General features: G+C 43.7%; 1 protein-coding gene across 2 annotated transcripts in view; it reads right to left on the reverse strand.

Moving 5' to 3' along the window:
* Positions 1-12,464, reverse strand: part of ppargc1b (peroxisome proliferator-activated receptor gamma, coactivator 1 beta) — an 81,357-nt gene that overhangs the window by 4,106 nt on the left and 64,787 nt on the right. For both annotated transcript variants that reach the window (XM_069531388.1, XM_020085078.2), the window contains 7 exons: positions 8,512-8,637; positions 5,036-6,080; positions 4,502-4,547; positions 3,088-3,152; positions 1,889-2,480; positions 851-908; positions 400-518 (listed from right to left, as the gene is read on the reverse strand). In XM_069531388.1, the coding sequence (XP_069387489.1) occupies positions 400-518; positions 851-908; positions 1,889-2,480; positions 3,088-3,152; positions 4,502-4,547; positions 5,036-6,080; positions 8,512-8,637 (2,051 nt within the window). The remainder of the gene's footprint in view (positions 1-399; positions 519-850; positions 909-1,888; positions 2,481-3,087; positions 3,153-4,501; positions 4,548-5,035; positions 6,081-8,511; positions 8,638-12,464) is intronic.

Consider the following 12,464-nt stretch of genomic DNA (forward strand, 5'->3'; position numbering starts at 1 on the left):
TGAAGTGGCCCCAATTTACACGTTGGAGAAAAGGTAAGTGTAGAAACAAATAATGGCCGCTATCATTATCTGGATATAAAATAATGTTGCACATCCCTAATGGACACTAAAGCAGATTTAAACATTCAGTTCCAACAAATTGTCAAGGTTTGCGATTTCCAGTCCTTCCGAAGACTTTAAAAAGTTTGGAGTTTAAAACAAATGCTTCCACCTTCTTCTTGCTATTTCTGATAACTTGCTATCGAAATTTCATTTTCCAAACCCTGCATCTCAGTCTAGAATGAATTATCCAATGACAGTACTTCCTTCTGTGCAACTTGGACACACACTGTGACCCAACCTAAAAAACTAAGTTCCTCCATCTGCTCAGATTGCAGGATTTTAGATCAGGTCACTTACTCGTTACAGATGATGACTTTGCAGTCCTCTGGTTTGCCGAAAACCTGGAAGCGTTTCCTCAGCATGTTCTGGGTCACGCTGCTTGGCAGGTTGTGGATGTAAAACACCTGGCAGTTGTCCTGGCAACAGGGAAACCATGGCAACAGTCAGGACAAAGGACAATACAGAATACAGATCGACGTGAGAGCTGAAGCACAAAGTGTGGAGCGGTATCCTGAGGCTCAACACTTGACACACTTCAGACGCCCCTGTGTTCATTTACAAACTGTCGCAGTGATGCAGCTGAAGCCTCGTCATATTGTGTTTGTGTGTCATTTCATGTAAAACATGTTAAAATGAATGTGGATGTTTTTGGACATAAACTTTGAGGTTTAGGTCAAGTTTGCCTTTTTGACTCGGGACAAAACCCTTCATTAGTTTAAGTACGCAGGAGACCACAGTGTGTATGTACCTCGTCAGACTTGGCTTTGTTCCTCTGCTTGTCGTCGGGACAGATCTCGGAGTTCTCACTGAAGGAGGACAAAAAAAGGGAGGAGAAGGGGGAGGAAGGTGAGTGAGATAAGGACGAACACAAGGTGAATCTGAAATGTCAGACGTGTGGAAACAGGTGAACTGCTATGCTACAAAAAAAGGAGACGTTCCTCAAACTGACTGCAGCATCGCTCTGTTCCCTCTCCTACATTCAATCTCTTCATGTCGGTCATTGTCATGAGCAGAAATAATAAGAGCATTGACCTTTGTCTCTGAGAGATTCATGTTGAACTTTACGGTTTTAGAAGTCAGTGACACTTGAAATCTCTGACTTCTGAGTTCAGACTACATGACTTACTTGAGTCTTGCAGTTGTTGTGAGTTCATATGACACGACCGACTGGTGTCAGGGGGTCACACACTAACGTGATCTTTCACCAGCACCAGGACTTGTATGTCTGGTCCCCTGTTGCCGATTCGTCGAGATGTTTACCCTGATAGAAGTCTACTCAGAGGAAACTATCGAACTGAGTTCTCTTTGTGCGGCAGCGGTGGCTTCAGGTTCTGCGGACTGAGTCCAGCAGCAGGTCTTCACTTTTCCACACAGAAAAGCTGCACCCAGCATCGCCACAGTAAACCTGCCCGTTCCAAACAGGCAGGTTTAGAGTGGTAACTGCACCAGTTCAATTGAAGGTCCTGACGAGTATAGTTGATGAATGAAATCGAGCTCTGATGACATACTGTTTAAAGATACTCTAGTAATATTGTTGGAAGCTGAGCAGTAGATTCAGATTGTAGAGTGCGGTGGAGCAGTTGGTTTGCCGTATGTGGCACAATATGCTGAGAACTAAGGAGTCAGACTTGGACAGAGAGTACGAGCGTCTCTAAATTACCCTTCAGTGACACAGAACTATTCTCATTCTTGGATCTCTCTCTTACTCTTTCACATTCTTTCTTTCTGTCCTCTCGACATTTCTCTTTGACCCACCCCTTCACACCTGTCCCCGTCTCTGTCTCACCTGGAGTCTGTCTTGCTGGCGGGGGAGTCTGGACAGGGTGGAATGGGTGATGATGAGCGAAATGCCGACTGGGACTCAGAGGGCGGCGAAGACGATATAACCAAGGTTGTCCGCTGCTCCTTCGGCTCTGCGTCCTCTGACATCACCAGCCCCTCCCCCTTTTCCTTCCCACCCGCTACATGATCGTCAGCTGCTTTGGATGTGACTCCATTACTTCCTCCTTGTGCCTGCAACATGGTGCCAAGCATGGCGGCGCTGCGCTTGCGGCTCTCCCCGAGACTCAGCGCGCAGTAGTCGTGGTCACCAAAGTTGCGGTGGGTGTCGCTGTCAACCGCTTGGCCCATGCGCCGCAGCTGGGCGTACAGCTCCGTCTGCTCTGGAAGCTTCCTCTGGTGGTGGGCGCGGCTCAGCCAAGACGAGCCCTTCGTTGCAGCGCTGGCGTTCGATGTCGGATGAACAGATTCACTGCCGCCACCTCCACCGTCGTCGCTGCTGCTGCCACCCGATCCCCCGCTAACTTTTCCTCCCTCTGCCGGCTTGAAGAGCTCGTCCTCCACTGGTTTGTGAGGTGGGGTGGTGGGAGGGGTGAGACCTGAAGACACGCAATAAAGTTATGAACCTTCCAGGAAATAGTCATAAAACCTTTAAGACCAAAACATTTTTACAGTAGAATCTGCCTCCACACATACTCTCATATAGAGATTCTACACACAGCAGTTCTCTACTCTCTCCCAAATAAAGATTCCTTTCAATTATTTCAGATGATTAATATTTTGCCTTGCAGAAATTCCACGAACACGATTTATATATTGGATTTCAATACATGTAAATTCAATGAGGTGACAAAGAGACCAGTCAGCCTTGATCTTCTCGTTAGAAATCTTTTTGGCAGATTTTGTTACCTTGAGACAGAATAAAGCTTAATTTTTACCCCATGTTCTCAGTCTTTATGCTCAGCTAAGTGGCATCTAGTCTCATACTCACAGATCTGAGAGAAGAATGAGCATATATCCTAAAACATCAAGTTATTTCTTTAAGACACTTTGAACCATCGGTGCAGTGTTGATGCATTTCAACCTGTTGCTTCTAATCTCTCAGACCGAATACGATTCCCTCACACTGTTCTCGACACATTAGAGGCAAAACCAGTTGACATCGGCGTATATACGAACAAACTAATACAGGAAATATGTGTTCACCTGCTGTTCCACATAGATCCACACTGAGCGTCTGCTCAAAAGGCTTGGTGCTGAACTGGGACTCTCTGTTAGTGGAGAGAAAAGTAGAAGAGTTAGACTACAACATTAAAACATTAATGAAATAATGCATTTGTTCCCCCACGAAACAAAAACTGCAGTGTTAGTTGATGTCGGCTGAATTCGAACGTTTCTCTCTGTAAACTCTGGTGTTTCTCGGCGCTGCTGGTTTCTTATCACAGAAACCATATGTACTCTGCTGTCCTCTCCTCTATTCTTCTTTCTATCTTTCTATTTCTGTCTCAGTCGCCATGAAAGGCAGGAGGAGCTGCAGTGAGCGGATTGGCTTCAGGCGCGATATTACTTACCCTTAAAAACAACTTTTTTTTTTTTTTTGGTGAGCGCTCCAGAAGACAAATTCATTTAGAAGATGGACGAACGCCAGGAGTTTGTACACGATCACAATTCAGATTTGTGACTGGTTGGCGCTGGAGGTTTGAGGGCGGGTGGGTGGGGAGGTTAATTTGGAAAGAGCAGCACGGGCGTTCTGTCTGGTACAGATTAAAATCTGAGGAGGTCAGCCAGGGGTCCCTCCATTAGGGATCTTTGGATAAAACATTGGATTTGATCCTGGTTTACTTTTTATCAACTGGAAATATAATAAAAATATAATAATCCTAAAAGACTTAATTTCGACTTCCAGATTATGAAGCATTTGATTATATAACAGAGACAATGACATAAATAACCTTATAGGATGAAATCAATTTGTGCTTAATTCGAATCAGTACATTAAAATGTGATTAACTCAGTCATTTGCATATTCACAGACATTAGATTAGTAAAATTAAAAACCAATCCTCTGCTCCTTAAAGGTGCAGTGTCTCACTCAGTATCCAGAGATAAACATTTAACACATTCACATGTGAATGACAGAATGACAAAGCACGGAGTCGAGGAACATGAGTTTTTATCCAAAGGTCATGATCTGCATAGCTAACAGAACATGCATAAGATAAACAAACTTTGTTTCTATCGTTGGAGGGTTCTTTTAATAATGTCTTTTTGAAAATATCCACAGTGACCTTGGAGAAAATTATAAAACGTATAATTCTACATTAGATATTTGCACTTGTTACCCCTGCAGGACGCTGCAGAACGTAATTATTACAGTAGAATTTTTGTAGTTATAGTCACTATGTAAAAATTATTATATGATGTGGGTCGTGATTGCTCGTGTAGTTCTGAAACTGGCGGCTCGGTAAACTCCTGCATTTCGTTTTCAAAAAAACCCTGCTGGTCTTTTATTGTGCAAAATAGCTTTGACTGCTGCTGCTTTGTTAACATGAAATATTCTGCTCATGCAAAGTGCTTTAACCAAACTCCCTCTGCTACAGAACTTTACACAGATACTCACCCTGTGGATTTGGGGTTCAGAGGCAGACAGAGACAGGCTCGCTTTTCTGCAACCAGAATAAAAATCCAGTTTACAACCATGGATTTAAATAATTAAAATATATAATATATAAATGTGTTGAAGACGTGTTTTTGCATCACAGGCAACACTAACACTACATCTGAATGTCTCAACTCACGTCCTATGTGCCGCAGATCAGATTTTAACAATGTCACATGTCTGGTCTGATTTACATGGATTGTGATTGAGATCTAATGATGCTGAGACTTGAGAATGACAAGATGTGTGACTTGAATTAAGAAATTTCAAATTGTCAAGGACACAAAGTAAATCCTGCATCTTGTTCACAAAGAGAACGACAATTGAACAATGCACCAGGACTCAGATTTAGTAGACTGATCAATTTTCTGACACTGGGGCCTGGTAATAAAAGAGATGGATTATAAATACAGTCATCCTTATAGATTGAGGATTTAAGCAGCTTTTTAAAACTGACAATGAAAGCCAGGCCTTAATCTTTCCTGTCCAACTCACCATTGTGGCAACAGGAATTAGTTGGTTCCATTGCACCAATGCTGGACGTAAGAGGTTCTGGCCTTGCCTCTGTCGTGGTTCCACCTCCTGCTTGGGTTGGCAGGAGTTTGACCCCTGCTCCCTCCTCCTCCCTTTGCCTTTCCTTCCCCTCTTCTTCCCTCGCTCGTCCAGGCCGCAGCCTCTTAGCGAAGCGGCTGGGGAAAGAGGCCAGACGCCGGGAACGCCGCACTGAGAAGGAGCCGCTGTCCTCCGCGGCCTCCTCCGGTTTTTGAGCCTCCTCATACGGGCAGTTTCTCCATTCGGGGGAGGAAGAGTCTTTGCGTAGCTCAGGTTTTGGGGCGGTGGAGGTCTGGGACGGGGCAGGGTGTGATTTAGCCGAGGCAAAGGGAGCAGGTATTCCTCTGATCGGGCTGTGGGAGAGGGAGTAGGGCGGGCTGTGCAGTCTGTAAGGCTTGCTCACATCGAAAGAGCTGCTCTGCTGCAGGAGCTCACGGAGAAGGGAGTTAGCCTTCATCTCCCTCTGCCTCGCAAAGGGGAGCCTCCTGGGGGCGCCACTGCCCGTCCCAGCCAAGCCCCCACTAGTCCCCGGAGTGGACACTAAGACAACTCTACTGACAGAGTTTGTGGCAGCCGGGCGGGAGGCCTCGGGTCGGGCCCTGGACCTCGGCAGGTCCTTGCGCTCCCAGGCCTGCTGCTTACGCGTGGGCAGGCAGTAGGTGTGCATGTACGTGATCAGCTCCACCACCGAGTGCAGTTCTTTCTCTGAGCTGAATTGAGGCTTTGCCGGCTCGGCTGGGACGGAAGCCGCAACCGCAGCGCCCTCCACCTCGCTGCTGGAAGACTCCTCCTCTTCCTCCTCACCTTCCTCCTCTTCGTCCTCCTCCGACTCACTGTCCTCGTCCTCCTCTTCCTCTTCATCCTCCTCTGTGTCGGGGGCCGGTGCGTCCTCTGCGTCCTGGGCGGTGGTGAGGTGGCGGTGGAGCTCGGTGCAGAGGCGTCCCGCTGGACGCACGGCCCGGGGCTTCCGCTCCTGAGGAAGGTCAGTCTGAGGGCGGAGCAAGAAAAACAAATCTTCAGTCTATTTTACTAGAATCTGCACAAAGTGTCAACCAACGTGTTTTACAATCTAATAAAGAAAAATGTTCCTGCTTTGGTAACGATCTGTCAATAATAAAGAACAACTCAACACAATCAAATGAAAAGATGATTAAACAAATGAAAATGTATCTGTGAGTCTCTGGAGGTTTCTCTCATCTTGTTAAACTTGTCTGTTCAGATTAAATTGAACTAGAAGAACTTGATGATGACACGAAAGTAAATCAATGACGGAGTCCAGGAGTGAAATAACCAGCAAAACCCAAACATCCCAGCTTCTGTGTCAGATGCTCCTGAGCCTCATTGTTTTTGGATTTTACGCTACATGAATTTTAAAAGGATGCAGATTAATTTACACTGATTTTCACCCAGATCTTTTTTTAAATTCTGTGTCAAGAGGATTGACTGAACAACATCATGATCCCTGAAGGGAAACTGATTTGCAGAGGACACCTTTCAAAACCACTTATGCTCACAAACATAAATAGAGAAGCATAATAGGAACAACATGTATAAATACTGCTCGGTATTCATCAGAGTCCCTCAACAGTTATTTTAGAATGTTATTTTCCACAGTTTTTTAAAGTAAATAATATATTAATTTAGACATTTTGAAAAAGATGCATTCAAATGAAATAATAAACAATTAAAAATGAAAAATGAACTAGATTGGGGTAGAATGTGAAACAGCTTCATGGTCAGAAGTCTGTTTGTTTATTCGTTTGTTTGTTCTTTTCCCTTATGGAATGTTTTAAATTACATTCAGAATATTATTAGTTATTCAATCATTTGCTTTAATGAATATGATCTATCTTAGATTATCACCATTAAAGATGTTTTTTTATATTAAAAGAAGCACGAAAACACCACGTTTTGTCATTTTTCAAATGAAAAATATTTGAGGAGAAACATTTAAATAAACTGTGATAAATTGATGTCAATATTTTCCATCTCTCCAGCCTTCAGTCCATGATGACATTTAATATGAAACATTTTTTATCCATTCTTCTTTATTAAACTGTCGTTGGAAATATCTCATTGCAGAAAAGTTTCCTGCCCTGAATGCAGGAACACACACACACATACACACACAGCTGTAAATTTTACTTCCGACTTCGTCTACTGTGAGGAACGACTCAACGTGCAGCTGCGATGAAACGGCTGATTCTCTGTTTCTCAGACAGAAAGAGAGAGAGAGAGAGAGATGCAGCGATTCACTGCTGCCCTCGTGCCCTGTCAGTCAATATTCCACCATCTGCCACAGCAAAGCCACACTACGCTAAAACTAAAGCTGACACACACAGCGAGCAGCCGCGGGGTTAGGAACGGTGTGTGTGTGTGTGATGGATACGGGCCGGGCTTATCCCCGTGCTGCATCCTGTGGGTATTTTCTATCCTCCTTTCTTGAGCCCGAGCAGGAGGCTGCAGGGTGAAGGCTCACCACGCTCTATGCTCCAACAAGATAAATGACTGGTATTGTAATCAATGGCCACTTGAAGCACAATGGTAGCAGCAATCCAATTACTGCTAAGTCATACAGCACGAGGCTTTGTAAACGTCCTCTCCTCGCCAACACTACATCTGTCACGAGGAGACGCTGCGAGCACGAAGGTCCACAGAGTCTTTATTCTAAAATGAGAGATCTGTCATTTCAGGAAATAAAATAAAAGCTGATGTTGTACGAGCTCGGCTGCAGCTCTCTGGACTCGATGAGAACCACAGGTTTCGTCTGCGAGGTAAAATCTGATTTTACTACTTTTTTACTGTCTCCTTTATGAACAAATACTAACGTGTGTCAAATTGATGCATGAAAAGCAAATTACTTTGAATTTCCTGATGTGCCACCTCTGTGATTTAAGTGCAGCTACGTAAAAGCTACAGGAACTTTCCAGAAGTTGGACAAAGATCGAGTTTGACACCGGTGTTGACTGCTTTTACCATCTATCTTAAACTAAAAGGTTCTGCAGGCTTGAAACTACCTTAACCTGCAGGTTTGTTTTGTCGACTACAGTCTCAAATGTTTGGATAACTTACTAGACCTTTAAAATTGAAGGCCAACATCTGTCCTGCACGACCCAATCCTGAGAAAAATAACTGCAGACTTTTGTTTGAAGAAGAACTTTTGCAGTGTGGGCGACTTCAGGCCTCGCGTGCAGCCGTGAATTACTTCCTCCTTTACTCGCCACCTCTGAGAGAAAGTGATTTGAAAAAAATCCAATTTCGTTATCTCTCCGGCCTCCAGAAGACACAGTGAACGAGGCAGTGAAAACACGGATGTGTGTTCCAGCACAACTCACACACTCAGCTCTGCAGTGAAGAGAGTTTCAAAATCTGTAATCTACCTTTTAATTGACAGGTACTCACTGTAATCTGAGACTCACCTTGACCAGAGGTCTGACCGTCCGTAGTTGCAGGCTTCTGTTGCTATAGCGATGGCCATGGACTCCATCTTTGTGTGCGTCGATGCCCGAGGGCACGTTGGGAGGAGTCAGCAGTAGCTTCCTTAGCTGAGGAAGAGGAGTAAGGAGATAGAGAGAAAAGAGGAGATAGAAGAAGAAGAAGGTGAAGAAGAAGGAGGAGGAGAACAAGGTAATGAAGTGGAAGGAGAAAAGGGAGGAGGTTTAGGGGGAAAAGAAGAAGGTGAAGGGGAAGAGGAAGAAGGTGAAGAAGAAGGTGGATGAGAAGAACAAGGAGGGAGAAGGAGAAGAAGAAAGAGTTGGAGGAGGAGAAAGAGGTAGAGAAGAAGAAGAGACAAGAGATAACATAGGGACATTAATATGCATCAAATAACAGTGGGACCTGCATGTAACATGTATCTGCAAAACTGTTACACTATATATTCCATATTGTACCTTTAATTATTTAGTACTTTTACTGCATGTGTGTTTCACTTTCCTCTTCTGTTGATGTAACAGAGCAGATTTCTCCACAGTGGAACTAAAACAGATCTGATTTCATCTCCTCTTACACATTTTGTCCAGAAAACCAAAAGAGTAAAAAACTGGAAAAACAGATTTTAATAATGAGATAAACGTGTCTCAACGTTTGGCTCGTTCCAGGTTCTGATCTATATTCTGTCGGCTGTTAACCTGCTGCAGATGGATGTTTGAACAAGGGAATAATGTGTAGGAGAAGTCGTCGGGTTATGATACTGTACATTCATCACGTCACTAAAGCTGACAGCCACATGGCACGTTCACGTTTCCCATCAGAGAGCTGGATTTTCTACCCCTGTGATAACATGTGTGACTTCTGCTCCTCCTGCTCTCCATCTTCTCTCTTTCTCTTCAATCAATCAATCCTCCATTTCAGTTTTCCTTCTTTTTCATGATCAACATCCTTCTTTCAGCTTTTTTCATTTTCAGACATCGTCCCTTATTCCCTTCCCATCACCCCCATCCTCGCTCTTCTTCCCCTCCTCAATCATGACCTTTAACACCCATCTTCATCCTCCGAACCTCTGCCCTCTTCTTTCCATCTCTCCATGCCTCTTTCCCTCCACCCATCCCTCCTTCTCTCCCTCCTCTCTGATCAAACAGGAAACCACAGTTAAGATTCTGAGGCAAAAAACAGAACAACCCCCTCCTGAATCCTTCCCCGGGTATTACCTTTCAAATGGATATTAACACAACTGCGCCTCATTCGCCGCCATTCTTTCACTGTCTGTTTTCATCCATCTATTCATCCATTCATTCCAGTGCCTAGCTTCATGACAGGGCTATCAGCTGATATAAATCAGCTTAGGGACAAAATCCCCTGCCAACGCTGCGCAGCTCCTGGAGACGACGACGGGGAAAATGCAGATGTGATGGGAATGAGTATTGGAGCAGCAGGACACACCAGAGCTACCTTAAATCATTTACAGCTAAAGTCCCGCTCATTTCCTCAGGTGATGAGACTGTTGGAGCACGTCCAACCATCGGAATGGAATGAAACTCTCCTGGTTGACTCTGGTTCTTTACGTCTGACTGACTGATTCTGAGATTCTGGGGGATGTGATGCTGCTGAAGAGCAAAAGCTAAAGCAGAAACGTGAAAAAAATACATTTGTACAGTTAAAATCACATGGTGGATTCGGATAAATTAAAAGGCCGGACGTGACTCAAGGTCTCAACGATCTGTGCAACATCCTCTAGGCAGTTCTTCTCCATAGCAACAGCATCTTAGACGTAAGAGTATTACAGAAAAGAAATATTTTTTATGTATTCATTATTTTAAAAGAGGAATTTACAGCAAGGAACCAGCTATATATCAGAATTATTAGTAAACAATATAATTATCATAGATAGATACATAGATAGATAGACATACTTTATTCACTTAGGATGATAACACTTATTGTTATCATCCTTTTAATATTTAAGAATTATCTACCCCATTGAGCTACATTTAGCCATTTTATCTGATTGAATTCTTCACTGATGTTGCCAGAACAACTACAAACCTCAACTTTGCATGAAGAACTAGGCGACATTTAGTAAATCTGAGAAAAGCTCTTTCTTCCATTATCTAGAAGTAAATGTGAAACATGAGGTAACTGATGAGGTAAAGGCCTTTTAAGGAAAAGAGCATCAACCTTGTTGTTTATGGTGTCGTTGGTTTGTCATAAAGCTACTGATCATTGTCCAGAGGTCACAGTTGAGCTGCTTTTTATGACAACACCATCGCTGTATATTGCTTTAATGAACACAACATCACCGCACTATACTATCTGGGTCAAATGACTGAAGGGGACGATCGTGCGCGTCACTAATGGGGCCACCGGGGCCCTTTGTGGGTGAGCCAACTTGGCTCAGGGTGTGTGTGTGATGATGCTGCTCTGAGAGTCCCATTGAAGAAAAGTGAAGAGGAGACTGAAGGTTTGTGTCTGTGTGAAACACTGAAAACTCTCTGGCAGCGTCCAGGCCCCTCAAACACTCTCCTCCGCTCTACTCTACTCTACTCTGGACGCCTTCCAGAGCAGCACTGGCAGCATCAATGAACGCCTTGTTCTGTGCTGGGACACACACACACACACACACATGCTCACAATCACACACACACACATGCTCACAATCACACAGACATGGAATTGCACAAGAGCGATGGACACAGATGAACGCAAGAGAAAATCATACACGGAGACTTTTGTGCTATTTCCAACATCAAATATTCAGAAGGTTTAAACTGATGAAGCGACTGAAACGGTCACAACTAGAGATGGGACAAATTATCGATACACGGTATATCAGCGTTCTGACTCGTGAGATGTGATTATTGATATTTCAGTTTTGAGCCAGTTTATGGTTATTTTACGGCACATGTTGACATTGGCTAGTTACAGTGTGTTTGTTAAAGACTAACGAGGCACTGAGATGAGGCTGAGATCAGGCCCTGAGTTTTTTATTGAGGATAAATCAATAAAAAACCACTGAGATTAGATTTTGAATTATTCTTAAATAAATCATAAATACAATGTGGACACAATTATGCAACACACACACACACACACACACACACACAGAGTGGGGCCCTCTGCAGTCCTATCTTGAACCAGTAGAGGGCAGTGCCACACTCAGACTTAAACACATGAGTGACAGCAGTCATGTGACAGTGAAGCACTCAACTGATGGAAACACACACACACACACACACACACACACACACAGACACACACACATCTGGCAGCTTCAGTTGAGTAAACTGCATAATGTCATTACACCAGGCTTTTCTGTGAGTGGACGTGAATGTCAGGTTGCTATTTTCGTCACTGATACTGAACACAATGGAAACTGAGCCAGGACCCGGGATGATATGATTTATATAAAGTAAAGTGAAATATTCCGCTTCCTGTCAGGGCTCCAGGAATCAGCCCTGGATTCACTGGAGGCTTCGCTGGACTGTCAGACGATGCATTTCTCCGAATCGTTCAGGAAAACTAAAAAACACACCTCGAGAGGAATAACAGGGAATAAAATCAACTATTTAAGAAATTACAAACTAATCAGTTTAAAGAAACAGTGCAGGATTATTTTCTTTATCTTGTTTAAGATTGAGTGAAGAGACGTTTTCATGGAAAACACCGAGTCACGAGGGCTCAGATGTAAATACAGGTAGTTGTAGCGTAAACACTAATTTAAACTGTGAAAGGTTTGGAGTTACGACAGTTAAGTGGCTGCTACAGGTGGAGGGAAACAGCAGCAGTGATATTCATGTGCTCAACCAGAGATGGTGGAGATATAGACTTCATCAGATAGACAGGAACAGGAAAACACTAAATATGTCAAAGCTCTACCAGTTTCAATGTGACTGTTCCTGGTTCTGACTGATTCCTGAAAAACATTTTAATTAAATCT

This window comes from Paralichthys olivaceus, chromosome 9 (assembly GCF_024713975.1).
Source record: "Paralichthys olivaceus isolate ysfri-2021 chromosome 9, ASM2471397v2, whole genome shotgun sequence".
NCBI classification, from domain to species: Eukaryota; Metazoa; Chordata; class Actinopteri; order Pleuronectiformes; family Paralichthyidae; genus Paralichthys; species Paralichthys olivaceus.